The sequence below is a fragment of the Phycodurus eques genome, chromosome 5 (assembly GCF_024500275.1).
Source record: "Phycodurus eques isolate BA_2022a chromosome 5, UOR_Pequ_1.1, whole genome shotgun sequence".
Taxonomy (NCBI): domain Eukaryota; kingdom Metazoa; phylum Chordata; class Actinopteri; order Syngnathiformes; family Syngnathidae; genus Phycodurus; species Phycodurus eques.
This window is the reverse complement of record NC_084529.1, coordinates 413,036-427,741: the sequence shown is the minus strand read 5'-3', so window position 1 is coordinate 427,741 and position 14,706 is coordinate 413,036. Positions and strand designations below refer to the sequence as shown.

The window sequence follows — 14,706 nt, the reverse complement described above, 5'->3', positions numbered from 1 at the left end:
CTGGGACGGGCTCCGGCACGCCCGCGACCCGCGTGAGGATAAAGCGGTGCAGGAAATGGATGGGGGGGGGGGGGGGATGGATATTTTATATATATCTGTGTTCCAATCGTGCCATTTTTTAACGAATTGTCCGTTTGCATTCGGAGTCAGAAGCTGCCAGCTTTTTCGGTTTTCTTGTTTTGTTTTTCACCATTTTCATCTCCATCGGACAGGGCCGAGCGACGAAGCGCGGGACAGGGTGCGCCCCCCCCCCCCCCCCCCCCCGACGGACGCCGACCTTCCCGGCGCCGCTCGCCTTTCCCCTCGAGGCCTTTCTCGCTCTTCCTCCTCTTCACGCGCCGTTCGCCTCCGGTGCCGCCTCCCTCCCGTCGTGTCTTTGCGTCTGAATGCAACCCACCCGGCCGCGGAGTGGTCTTTGTGAAAGGCGGAGAAAGGCAGCTCTGATGCCGAGGGGGGGGCGGCGGCACCCTTTCGCATTGTCTCGGGGGCCCCCCGCTGCCTCGCCCGTCCGCAAGTTCAGACGCACGCAAGTCCCTCTTCGTGTCTTTACGCCTTGCGGGGCGGAGGGTCAAATATACACACACACACACACACACGTGCAAAGCCGTTTATCCGATATACTCCGTATCCAGCTTAATGTCCATCTACTAGTACGCTCTTTGTCCTCACCAGTAAGACAATTAAGCACACTAGTAGAAGAACTGTCCTACTAGTGTCCTTTTTCCCCCACGACTGCATGACATTTCGGCACACCGGTAGGACAACTTTGGCATACTGCATGTTACTAGTCAGGCAAAACTATGCACTCGACAGATAAACAGAGCGTACTACTACGTGGACCTCAGACTGGATATCAAGGATACTGACGAAGCGCTCGAAGCACACTAGTACAATGAGTGTGTCTAACTCGTCATGTTTTTTCCCACCACTGGTGCCGCTTTTGACCGACTAGGATGCAATTAAAACTTCCTATTACACTAGTGTGCTGCACTAGTAACACTACTAAGCCCAACTAATAGACTGGTGTCACGCACTAGTAGCAGTAAAATGTCAGCTAGTAACATGTAGTTGTCCTACTCGTATGCCAAAAATGCAGAAATCTCATACAGTAGTGGGGATTTTTTTGTTTTACTTTGAGGACAGTGCTGTTGTACGAGTGTGCTGAATTGTTTTACTCGTGAAGAAATAGAGCCTACTAGTACATGGACCTGAAGCTGGATATCAAGGATAATGAAGAAAGGCTAAAAAGGCCTCCTCATAAAGCGTCGGTAGGCCAAACGTGAAACTGGTAGTGGGAAAATTGTGACTCGTAAAACACAGTCATTATAGCTTACGAGTGAGGACAAAGAGTGTACTAGTATATGGAGCTTAAACTCTATCTTAAAGAACAAATACGAGTACACTTTGCCCTTAATAGTAAGAAAATTCGGAGCAGTAATACAACGACGAGGTGACGTGACTAGTAGAACGACTGTCTTCTTCGTAATGTCGTTTCCACTACTAGTGCCACCTTTGGCCGATGAGAATGCAATTCAACCTTACTAAAACAATACTGCGCTGCACTCGTAACACTGGAAGGGACAACTGGTATGTTTAGTGCACGACTAGACTTCTGGACTCTACTAGAATCCGTTTCAGCATTTTTATTCGATAGACCCGGAAATTTTGGGGCCTTTTTTGGGGGGCCGTTGCAATGGATTCGTCGAATTTTTCCGAATTTCTCTCACCTGTCGTCCGTCGGCCCTCCACAGGCCGTTGCTGGTCTTGGTGGGCGCAATGGTGACCGCGGGCGGGGCGCCGGGGACGACGGCGTGGCCCCGGGACTGGGCGGGAAGGGGCCCTAGCGACGCCCGCTTGGGGGTGTCGACCGGCGAGCCGCGGCCGGCGGCGGGCGAAGACACGGGCGACGACTCGCCGCTGACGGCCGAAGCTGAGCGGGGGAGCGAAGGACAAGTCACGAGATAAACCGCGCCTCCGTTTGCATGACACGGAGGTTCAAAATGGAGAAAAACAAAGGAGGGGGGGAGGGGGGCGGGATGGGGATTTTCATGCAAAGTGATGGGAAATAGGAAGAAACTGGATAAACCCAAACCCTAACATTCACAGTGTTTCCATATGTGGCACAATGTTGGTCGCTGTTGGAAAAGCGACCACAAATAAGTTTTTTGTCAGGTTTCGGATGGAAACAATTGAAATAATCACGCTTTTCATTGGGCAGGAATGAAAAATGGAAAACACGCTTTTGATTGAGATTTGAATTGAGCCCTGGGAAACATTCTAACTTGCTTGGGAAAGTGATGAAAAATAAAGATGAAATTGAGATTATCATGAACAGTGATGACAAATAGAAGAAATAGGGGGGAAACCCGAATTTCACGTGGACCAGAACAAAACATGAAAGGGGAAAAAAAAGACAATTTTCATTGGACATGAATTCAATGGAAAGAAATTGTAAAAAATACATTTAGATTTTCATGGACAGTGCTGAAAAATGGGTAAATAGTATTGGAAAAGTGTGATTTCAATTGGGCAGTGACAAAAACGGAAATTATTCGAGAAATAAATCCGTTTTTCACTGAACGGGGCTGCAACATTTGAAAAGAAATAGTGGAAATGTGTCATTTGGACTGAAAAGTGACGAAAAGGTATTATTTCTTAATTTTTGTATTTGTAATGCAGACGTCAGAAGTCGCATTGTGAGCAAAGGCGACAAAAGCGACCCGCACTCTACGCGGGTGTTGCAACACGGGCTGAACATCGTACGCGCACCAAAGCACAAAAGGGGGACCGTAACGAGAGAAAGCGCGGCGGGAAGAGCGCCTGTTATAATTGGCCCTCATTAGATTGCCGTTATCAGGAGACGAATGGAAAGCGAACAAGCGAGCGACAGAGCGGTCGGCCGACGCCCGCACACGTCCGCTGAAGGACGGCTACTGCTCCGCCCCGTTTTAGAGCATCAATTAGGTGACTGAAAGGCGCAGCTGATTTTGCTCTTTTTAACGTAGAGCTGCTCTTTTTTAATTCATAATACGGCGGTACCTTGACTTTCGAGCGCTCCGGAATTATTCGAGTTACAAGCCATCGCTCGGTTGAATCCGCATTGACTTTCCGACCTCACAACATCCGGCCGCCGTCGGTTCTCGTCGGCTACGTCGGCTCTGTCACGACCGCGCGTTTTGACAGCGTGCTTTTGTTCACGTTGGAAATGTTGGGGGCCTGAAATAGATGAGCGGCTTTTCCATTTATTTCAATGGGGAAAGTTGATTTCAAATAGGAGCGATTTGAATGACCTCATTAGACTTGTAAGTCAAGGTACCTGTGGATTTATTTCCCCCCAAAATAATCCTCATCCAGTGTGAGATGCAAATGAGCGAGTGAAATTCCCCTCGGGTACACAAACATGTTTAAAGAATACATTCATTGTGAAAATCAAATGAAAACGAATAGGTCAAATACGGCTTGGCCGGCGCCACTCACCTCGGGGATCCTCGGCCTGTTTGGCCAGTTTGCGCAGGGCGGCAGCGAATCCGGAGTTAGCGGACCGGGCGAGCGCGCTCCCATTGGTCGGAGGGCCGAGGGGACTGACGGTGGCCGCGGTGCGAGTCGCCGTGGAGACCATTCCTAATGACGCCGACTTGTCGGAGTCATGGCTCATGCCTGCGCGAGGAGAAGCGTCGCCGGAGAGTTGAGCGGAACGTTGAACCGACAGTCACATCCGCTCACATCCGGCCCATATTCGCATTCATTTCAACATTTTGCAGGATTCTCGACCAAAAGTAATGCACTCGAATGAGTGGTAACTGACCATTCTTGAATGAATATACCATATGTACACCTATAACAGCCACCCCTTCAAAAAGACGTTTTGTTTGTGTTTGAAATGAAGACAAATAGCACTAATAGCACTAACTAACTCCAGTTTTGTCCCTTTTAGTTGCAGGTATGAAGAGACAAAAAAGCAGTGCGACACTGGGCCAAGACGGCCACGCACATCGAACGGATGGATGACGCGAGATTTGATGTTGCTGATGTTTGGACTGCGCTCAACTTTGTTTTGGTTTGTTTCCTCTGAGTGGGATCCAACAGATCAAACCTAACATGATGATGACAGTACCTCAGTCCTTCAAAGAGTAAACGCTCGGTGCCAACTTGCCGTTTGAAACGCGAAAGGCCTTCGCACGCTCACGTGCGCTGGTAAAAGCGGACGATCCCGAGGTCTTAACGACGCCCTTGGCCGACTCGCTGGAGGAAATGGACGCGTGTGCGCTCATGTGCGTGATTCGCTATTAGGGTCAGCGCTCTGTTCGACGCAGCGCCACCCACTGACCGAGCCCGACCGACGCACACGGGCGACAATCGAAGGCCAATGAAGGCCAATTGTTACAAAGCGAAAGAAAGAAGCGGAAAGGACATTGAGCAATGGGAAGAAATGTTCTGGGAGGAATCGTGGAGGGAATTGTGGTAAGAAGGTTCTATTTTGCAACATTGTGAGCATTCACGCAGAGCAGAGACAATTGAGGGTGTCGCTGCACGCTCTGTTCGTACGCGTTGCTGCGCCGCGCGTGTTAAGTAGCAGCCGTTTGAAGGTTTGTAGTTAATACCTGTCGCAACGTCCCTTAGCCTGTCTACGGCGTTGCAATGGGCCTCTTCGGGAAGAGCGCCTTTGTAGCGCCTTTCCTTGACCTCTGTGGAAAAGGTCACCGGGTCAAGGCAAGGGGAAAAGGTGCTGCCTTTCAAACATAGGAAAGGAGAGCGCCGTTTCATAGGAATTGGACTCCACTTCGCCAAACCGACGTCGTCGCACGAGCGCGAGCATTGCTGACGCACTGCGAGTGTCTTGCGTGCTGACTTGATTACATTTTGTGTTCACGGTTTTTTTTGTCTGAACGGATAGTAATGTTAGTCGTACAATTGTTGAAGCTATTTTCCTTTCCACATTGCTATTGTTCTGCAAGACTGTAACCTTGATACGTGTTTGCTTACTGTATATATACTGTTCTGCACTATTTTGTTATTAAAATAAACTCTTTTATTTTATTTTTTTTTTAGTCTTCGAGTAGAGTCGGTAAACCAGAATCCGATGTTAGCATTAAGCTGGCTGACTTTCGTTCATGTGAAATTATACACATATATATATATATATATATATATATATATATATATATATATTTGTTTGAAGATTTTGTTGTTTAAATATTAAACATGTCATATTAAAGTATGTTTAATTGTTGTATTTGTCAGTTTTACAGTAAACTTGAGTTACGAGGAGTTACGAGTAAACACACTTTGGCTCCTATTTGGAAAACTAAATGCAGGCGCTAAAAGTGTTTTTCACTCCGTTGAAATGTCTTTAAAGGGTAAAACTATCAAAACAAACGTTCGTATGGTTTCCCTAATCGCGGATTTTCACCTCCGCCGTTCGTGGGTCTGGAATGTAGCTTCACTGTACACGCTTTATAAAACCAGCTTATTTCTTTACATTCTCTTTGATTATGTTCATTAGGTTTTGATTGGGCGGCACGGCGGACGACCGGTTAGCACATGCGCGGCACGTTAATCGAAGACTAATTTGCCCGTAGGTGTGAATGCGAGTGCGAATAGTTGTTTGTTCCTATGTGCCCTGCGATTGGCTGGCGACCAATTCAGGGCGTACCCCGCCTCTCGCCCGAAGAACGCCGGGATAGGCTCCAACACGCCCGCGGCCCGCGACCCCAGTGAGGATAAAGCGGTAAAAAAGATGGATTGGGGGGGAGGCGAACAGATTCATGGCATTTTAAGCAATTTCAAAGGGGGAAAAAAAACCACTCGATTTATGTCGAGGTAGCATTTTATAGGCTACAAATGCCATTTTTGCTTGCCCACATCAATCGTTGAGGTAACCACTCCAAGTCTCTGATTGCATCCAAAACCCCTGAATAGCAAGAAGACGTCTATTTGTGTGCTGGCGAACACGAGGAGGCGAGTGTGCGCGTAGGTGCTTTTTTGTCCGTTAATGCAACGTCATTGCGTGTATCTTTTCATGCGACGCCCAAACACCAATTTCCCCGGGGCCAATTAGGCTGATCTTGCATCTAGAATCTATTGATTTGTGGGCACACTCAGAGCAAACATAGGCTGGAGCAACCTTTGTCCCGATGCCCCCCGAACCCCTCCCTTAACACTCTAACTGACCCAATAATGTTAATTACAGCTGGAATTAGCCAGCAGCCCCAACACTACAACTAGCGCCAACCCCGCCCGCTCGCTACTGCCATGACCTCATTACCGCCACACACACACACACGCGCACGCACGCACACACACAAGGAACAAACGGCGGTAAACACTCGGACACCGTGCGATGCGATGTTTTGTTGGTCCTGTTAAGCGAGCCCGAACAAGCCTGGTTTTCTTTCCAAAATTGAAAAATGGCTGTAACGCGCATGCCAGGCCAGGAGATGGGGCTGCCGCGTTCGAAAGAAACATTGGGAAAGTATTGAGCAGATTTTCTTTGGTGCTTTTTATAGATTTTGACAGTGTGCAGACAATTCCGAATTTAGAGTTAAGAGAAGAACAGCACAGGAAGACGCAGAGAAGGTCCCCAACTAAGCTCAAGTAATTGTCATTATTCCCACTGAGCAGAGACAATAAATCCCTGTTCGGATTGTTGTATGCTCCGTGTGTGTTCAAGTCGAACTCTTTCAAGATTAATCGTCACTGTAACGACTATGCTAATTCCTCCCGTCTGTGGAATTTCGCAGTATATGTTAGCAATAAGCTAGCAGACCTTCGTTTGATGACATTTTATGCATTGGTTGAACATTTTGGTGTTCATTGTATCTATCTATCTATCTATCTATCGCTCGGCATATACATTATGTCAAATGTGAGAGCCTAAGCTAAACTGTCGCATTGTAAAAAATGCAAAGCTTACATTTGAAAAGCTAAAAAAGTGTGTAGTAGGATTTTACGTGAAAAGCAATACACTGAAATTAGTAGTAAAGTGACATATTGTATTGTGTTAACGTGTCTTTTTTGTACTGATGGAGTCGTGACAAATGGCCATATGTCCAAGATGGCGTCTTCAAAGAAACCAACGCGCAAGAAAAGGACTTTTTTGCTCGCCATCTTTTCATCATTTTGTACGAACAGTAGAGTAATTCGTATTAAATGAACACATTTTGGAAGTCCACTTTTTTCGTACGAATACATTTACGTCAAAACGCCTCTTCAAATTTTCAAGGCAAAAACACCCTTGAATTTTTCGGTCGTTATGAATTGATGACCAAATGTCTAACCTCGACATATGTTGCCAGTTCGCCTTCATAAAATAAAGGACTCGCTTTTTTTTTTTTTACACACGTTGTCTTCTACTGAAGTACGGCGCGTGCATACTAAAGTTCATGCGCAATAAGAAACGCGTTGTCAACCTGCAACTGAACTTCGGGTCGCGTGCACACGTGCAAATACGCACGCAGCCCGAGCACAAGGAGTCCCACCCTGCACAAGCGCACGGGAGCCGGATGCGGACGCCCGACCAAATCGACTTCAGTCCGGCAACAAAAGTATTTGGACTTTCCTTTCTTCTGAGTGAAAGGAAAGAGTGACGCGGGGGAGGCCGGGAAGAAAGATCCCGACGAGGCTCAGACGATCAGATCTCGTCACGAGCCACTCTCTTTCTCTTTCTCTTTCTCTTTCTCTTTCTCGCTTTCTCGCCATCCCTCCTTCGCCCCCCCCCCCCCCCCCCCCATCTCTCCCTTCACTCCCGTCTATCTCGGCACGCTCATTTCACAAAAGCCAACGACAACACGCCGCTCGCTTTTTCTTTTCTTTTTGCTCGCCACGATCTTGCTGCCCGTATTCCCTCGACGCTGCAACCACGCACACGCATGCACATTTCGTAGTAACACGCGCATGTGTGCGTAATTCAAACACGCGAATACTCACCCTCCCGCTCGCTCTTCCGCCTGTTTGTCGTCTATGTGCTCCTCTGTGACGCTCTCTCTCTCTCTCAGCCTTGCAGCTGTCGTGCGGTCACGTGACCTCCTTTCTATCCACTCTTCCTTCTCCTCCTCCTCTCCATCCACTAGCACCCCCCCTCCTCCTTTCCCTCCCACACCATCTATCACCCTCCTCCTCCTCCTCCTCCTCCTCCTCCCCTTCTTCTTCCTCCTTGTCGTCCCTGTCACTCGTTAGGCCTTCCAGTTTTCTCCCTTAAAGTGTGCTCTCATCATCCTTTTTTGCTTTGGGCTTTAGTGTATGTGTGTGTCTGCGTGCGTGCGTGTGTGTTAAGCTGCCGTCCATCCATCACTCTGTCTCTCTTCCAGTCAGTCCCGGGTGTTTCGGGACAGGGATGCGAGGAGAGGGGGGGTGGTGGTTGTCGGTGGTGATGGAGGGGTGGGGGGGGGGGATTTGTGTGTTGGCTCCTGACAGTGACCTTTCACCCCTCACCTCTAACCTTTGCTGCCACAGCCAGCAGGAAGTTTGGGGAGGACAAAAACAACAAAAGAAAAAGTCAAAGTCTCGACATGAATGTTTTGGTTTTGAAAAGGGAGGGAGCACGGCGGCCTAGCGGTTAAAGCACGCCCGCCGCGCACTTCTGAGGTTCTGGGTTCGAGTTTGCATGTCGTCCCTGCGCTCGCGGGGAATTTCAACCAGCGTACTGCGGTTTCCTCCCACATACCGAAAACACGCACGTCAGTTACATCGAAGACTCCGTCGTAGGGATGTGCGTGCGAATGGTAGATCGTCTGCGTGTGCCCTGCGATTGGCTGGTGACCACGGACGTGTGGTTGGAGAGATGAATGGATGGATATATGCATGCAGGGATGACGGATGAATACACGGATGGACGGCTCTATGAAAGACAGATAGTGCCTAAAAATACATCCGCAACACAAGCTAATAAAATGCCTCGCGTCTGAGCCGTAATTGTAATCGTTTTTTCTCCTCCATTCACACGCGCGCGGGCGCACAGACACACGCACACACGCATATATGCAGTACAGTACCGAAGTGAACAATAGCAAAGCTCAGCGTGATGTCATACAGTAGGACATGTTCAAGCCTGCTGTCCTCCCTCCCTCCCTCCTCCTTCCAAACACACACACACGCACGCACGCACACACAGTCACCTGACTCCCCCTCTATGAGGACAGCGGGGGTGCATAACCTACTACGTCAGCTCATTAAAAGAAGCCAGTGTGTGTGTGTGTGCAGGGATGGGTCATTAGGACGGAAGACAAGGTTGCAACTCAAGAGGCATCACCACACATCGGTGAGTGACTGTGTGTGCGTGCGTGCGCGCGTGCGTGCGCGTGTGGCTCGACACTTGAAATCCACTCTGCTTGTTTATTACCTCCGCCAAGCGTGAAAACGTGAGGCCGAGAGTTCTTTAAATTGCAACGAAAACTGTTTTTGCCACATTTGCTTCAATTCAACGGACATTGGGCGGAATCTGTGACACTGCGACGCCCGAAGCTAGCTTGTGAGCCCGTCTATGGCGTTTTGCACAAGCTAGCACAAGGCGAAGTCGTGCGGTTGTTTTGAATCCACGTGTCGTTCCCTTTCTTTTGTTCAGTTTAAACTTCAAGCGGGGGTGGCCAAAAACAGCTTGACGCCACTTTTTTGATGAAATCCGCTGCTTGTTGTCACGCGAGTTGAGCTGAGTTCGCTGCCACGTATGTCCAATTATTGCGCGCGCGTCGAAGAAGAAAATTCGGCCGAACGGCTCACGTCATAAAAACAGTCAATGCGCCGGTGCACTTCGAAAGCGAAGGCAAATAAATGGCTGCGGCGATAGCGAGTCGATAACTCAAGAACCGTAAGCGACGTCATCGTTGAGTTGACGTCGACTCGACTGTCGTCGCCTTCGCGTCCGCTCCAAAAAATCTCAAGTGGTCGCGTCCCCCCCGTGCGGGCACGCGTCCGCTGACACAAACGCTGAGCTCGGCAATCTTTCTCGAGTCTACTCTAGTTAGCTTGTACACGTGCTCTCCGCTTTGTTATTTGCTTCTCTGACAGCTGACGCTAATAGCGGTTACGATAGCTGGCGGACATGCACGGATTCGACGCACGCACGGACTGAGAGCGAACGAGAGGAAAAGTAGCCAAAGGTTTGATGGCCTCTTAAAGTCGTCTGTAATAGCAATCAGAGTGGCGTCAGCTCAGCGCTCAGGACTCCTCTCGGGGATGCTAAATGGCTTTACTAGCTTCGCTCGCGCAGCAGCACTTAACACTTCCTCACCATCCAGAAACAGCACACACACGCACACAAACAGGCCCGTGAGTGCACATAAATGTCAGAACGAAAACCCCCCCCCCCAAAAAACATGCAGCGAGACATCCGCGAGGAAAGGTGATCTTCCCTTACGACGCGCTCACACACACGTTGACTTTCCACACACTGCTCTCTGTGAAATATAGGCAAGCGACCCCGGGGGACCAAACAGCCAGCACGCATTTGTGCTGCTGGGATAAATGGAGCAGAAAAAGCACGGAGTGTAAGAGGCGACACCTCCAGCACAGGCGCAGACAATTAGGACTCGGAAGCGGTGAGTCGTGGAGGTTGTGTTTGATACGCAACGATAAGCAACATCGGCTCGAGTTTCGCTCTAATCGAGTGCGTTCTCACAACTCCAACTATTTCGAAATGCCGCTTCGTACGTCACCGCCTATCATCGCAATGCCCCAAATGCCCCCTCTAGTGGCTGTAAGCGGTATCGCGATGACATCAGAGCGCAATCTGATTGGACCGTTAGCAACTCAGTCAGAATGGGTTCATCCATGCTCATCAACCACTTAGAACTCAGGTCAGCGGTTCTCAATTCATGTATTCCCCATGTATTCATGTCAAAACAAAATCATTTTCTTCAACGTGAGATGCAAATGTATCGTACTAAAAAGTGAATCATAACTGAACTGTGCTTGGGCAGTGATTCTTTCGCTCACATTCCAAAAAGGCATTTTCGGCTTATTGTCGTGAGCTGCGCCCTGCGGTCTTTCGCCGCAACCCTCTCGGCTTCTGGCTCCGGAGTCAAAACGATACCGTCGTAACGTGACACTTATCAAAGACTCTAAATGGTCGACAGATGCCGTGCCCTGTGATTGGCCGGCGAGCGGTCCAGGGCGTACCCCGCCTCTTGCTCAAAATCAGCCGGGATAGGCTGTGACACAAATGAGGACAAGCGCCATGGAACAGAAATGGACTTGTTGCTCAGCACAATCATAATAATAAAATCAAAAATAAAAGACAAATAAAAATCGTGATAAATTCTACGAGGAAATGTAGAGAAATAAAGTGGCTTTGTGAAGTGTAATTACTCTGCGTACATGCTTTGCATTGAGTTGACGGGGCGCGGCCTAGTCAGTGACATCAGGAGGTGGAGTCGGATTGGCCGGTTAGTCTGCGTGTGAGTGTCTGGGCGTGACTTGTGGCCCACAGCAGCTCCTTGCGAGTGTTTTCATTTTGTGTTTAATTGTTGATCTGGTTTCAATAAAGCTTTGGAAAGTTCATCGGCGACTGTGGCTCTCCTTGCCCTCATGAAAGGGCATGACAAGTACCTTAAGTGCGCCATTTTTTCACTTCCCTCGATAGGTGGCATATCTGAAGCTCGCTCAAAACTCCAATTTGTCCACCTAACACGAAGCAAAATGGCTCCCAAAACTCATACGTTGTGGCACTTGTAAGTCAAGGTACTGCAGTATAGGGACTTGAAGTCCTTGGACTGTGCACGAATCGGCGGTGACTCGAATTGGTATTCGAAAAAAGAAACGAACGGCGAATCTGAATTTTTGGATTCAGATCACAACGAATCAAAGAACAAATATACTACTAACTTTATTCTGAAGCAGTGCTGCAACTGCTGCCACGCCACATTTACTTAAACACATTTCTTAGCTTTCGTTTTTGGCCGACGTCATTTGGACTTACTGCGCATAGTTTCCACGCATGTACGCGTCGTAGCGCCACAGAGATCTCCGCATAAAGTTTGTTTAAAAAAAAAAAACGAGAACTCTGCGGAAGAAGGCGTCCAATAGCCGAGCCCCGACGAGCCGCGCAGATATTCGTGGCGGCGCCACAAATGGAGCCATCGCCGAGGTGGACAGTGACCGCGGCGGAACGAATGGGAGGAAGTTTATCTGACGCGGAGCGAAAGATGACGAGAGCCGGCAGCGGTGAGGCATTACGGCGCCGACGGCCGCAAAAAAAGAGCCGGGCGTCTACATTTGGCCAAGGTAAAGCAAGGGATCCTGGTTAAAGTAAGCCATTTTAAACGGAAGAGAGAAACTTTACCAGAGGGAGACACGCAAAGCGAAAACATGCCAGAGTACTCGCTTTCCGGTTCAACGGATAGTTTTCAAATCGTCAAAATGGATTTTTCCTTTACTGGACTATTCTTTTGGATTAGTACAAGGAGAGATGAGTCGATTCTGATTCGGAATCAAACTTGCCAATGGGGTTTTAGAGTCCGAGCCCTAATGAATACATTTATTCACACTCATTTTGCAATTTAACAAAACCGTAAGAGCAAAAAGAACCATTTCATGCAAGTCTGCGCTACCTGATCTGCAGGCATGCAAAAATACATTTCCATTTGCAATATACAGTATTATTACGAGAGGAATTTCAATGTGTCTGCTTACAGACAGGTTAGACAGTCTCCGTGCCCCCTCCTCCCGCTCCTCTTCGTCTTCGTCGTCCTACGGCCCCCGGGCCGCCCCGCACGCCAGGTGTCGACAGCGCGGCGGCTTGACCTCGACCATCTGAACAAACACGAGGGCGCCCCAAGACACACAAAATAGCAGATGCACGCAGGCAGGTGTTGGGAGGGGGCGGGGGCGGGGGCGGGGGCGCGCGGAGTCAGCCGGGGTGTGTCCTTCGTCAAGCACAACGCAAACCGGTAGAGAAGATGGCGGGTGAGGATATCGGAGGCCTTTCTGGGCTGTTTTGGGAACTTTTAACGAGTGGTTAGCACATCGGCCTCACAATTCTGAGGTTTTACACTAACGTAAAAAAAAAAAAAAAAAAAAACACAGTCAAACAAACTAAACTGCAAAGCAAAGCAAACGCATTTATATAGCGCATTTCATACACAATGCGCTTTGCATGTTTTCTAAATGCAGCGCAATTCGCACATTTGAACTCTTGAATGAGGCTGGAGTACTTCAGAAAATTCCACACAGGACGGCCGAAGCAGAGATTCCAACCCAGAACTGCGAGACGTGCTCCCCACTAGTCCACCGCGCTGCTATTATTTGTCACTTATCAAAATAGCTTAGGTCAGAATTCCACAAGGTGATGACACAAGCAAGCTGAGTTGGATCCCATAAGTACATAAACAACAGGTCACTATGTTAGGTACACCTTGACACCCTAAAGAGTTTTAGGGTGTCAAATTTAAAAAAGCCTCTATAAAGATAGTCATGCTCGGTTTGAATTGACACTGGGTATTAGTCATCTTTATATATATATATATATATATATATATATATTGGAAACAGCTCTCAGGAGATGATGCCAGAAACGAAGACCGCAAAACCAAACACACTGGAAATGAACACCTGTCCACCTGCGGTGAGTCTCGTCCTACAAATTCTGCCTAGCAACAAGTTGCCGCCAAACGTGTTTTCCTGCTATGTCAATTAAAAAAAACTGCCACTCAACGCATGAATGCCTAACAAACACGCACTACTACGACAGCCAAAAGCGAGGAGGAGGGGTGCGTGCGTGCGCGCGTGTGCGAGTATATCAACATGAGACGAGGATCATTAAGGAGATTGGAGGGGGACTGGCTAACCCCTGCAGAGCAGCTGGTCCATGGCAGGTCAGATGGTGCGTGGGGGCCACGTGTGTATGCGTGTGTCAAAACTCCACCTGAAGGCTGCGTACACACGCACGCACGCACACAAACACGCACGATAGCCAAGTGATCCGCTCGCGCCCGGTGGCGTCTGTCCATGTCATGCCGACAATACAGTCGCTGTTAACCGTCTCCTCTGACTCCCGTGGGTGCTGCGGGATGACACCCTGCGTCGCAGGCACCAGGGTGGGGAAATGTGGTGCACAGTAACTAACACTGACCCTAACCCCTTGCGTGATGGAGCGCGCCCCCTATTTGTGCAGTTATGCGGTAAAAAGGGACACTTCTCGCCTGGACAAACTGAGGCGTTAAGGACGCTGAACGAGTTGCTCTTCCTGGCTCCAAACCGCCAACGTCATCGAAACTCGGGAATTGCACAAACAATGTTCCATTTCAATCAAAAGCACTCTTCCCTTTGGTTCAAATGGAAAGCATGTTTACAATTACAAGTGGAAAAGAACATTTTTAAAAAACATAGTCGCAAAAACGCTTCTAAATTGGCAAAGAAAATCAATCGAATGGAATTGAAAATTGAAACGGTTAATATGAAAATATAGTGAAAACATTTCCAACAATTAGCGACGTTAGAAATTTGAAGAAGAAAAAAAGAAAATCAGTAAGAAATGGTAAAACAAAGAAAAAAGACCGTGAATGTAAAAAAAAAAAACAAAAAACCTTTCCTTCAAATAATCTACCTCCTCCTAACGCTCACCCTCACCTCTAACCCTAACTGTAGCCCTAAACCTAACACAGTAACTGACCTAACCCGAATGACCCTAACCCTACTAACCGCCGGCCCCGTCCCTTCACCCAAGTCGCCCGTTTCACGTCCGTTAAGTTTGCTTTGCCCAAAACGGGAGCGTTT

At 48.6% G+C, this 14,706-nt stretch overlaps 1 protein-coding gene across 6 annotated transcripts in view; it reads right to left on the bottom strand.

The window, feature by feature from the left end:
* Nucleotides 1-14,706, bottom strand: part of LOC133402619 (genetic suppressor element 1-like) — a 48,140-nt gene that overhangs the window by 14,568 nt on the left and 18,866 nt on the right. For 3 of the 6 annotated variants that reach the window (XM_061676561.1, XM_061676562.1, XM_061676565.1), the window contains exon 1: nt 3,478-3,649. The exons of 2 other annotated variants lie outside the window; for them this stretch is intronic. In XM_061676561.1, coding sequence (XP_061532545.1) covers nt 3,478-3,561 — 84 coding nt within the window. In that variant the 5' untranslated portion in view covers nt 3,562-3,649. Of the gene's footprint in view, nt 1-1,727; nt 1,931-3,477; nt 3,658-14,706 lie in introns of those variants that run through there. One more of the 6 variants, XM_061676566.1, reaches the window with a different exon arrangement.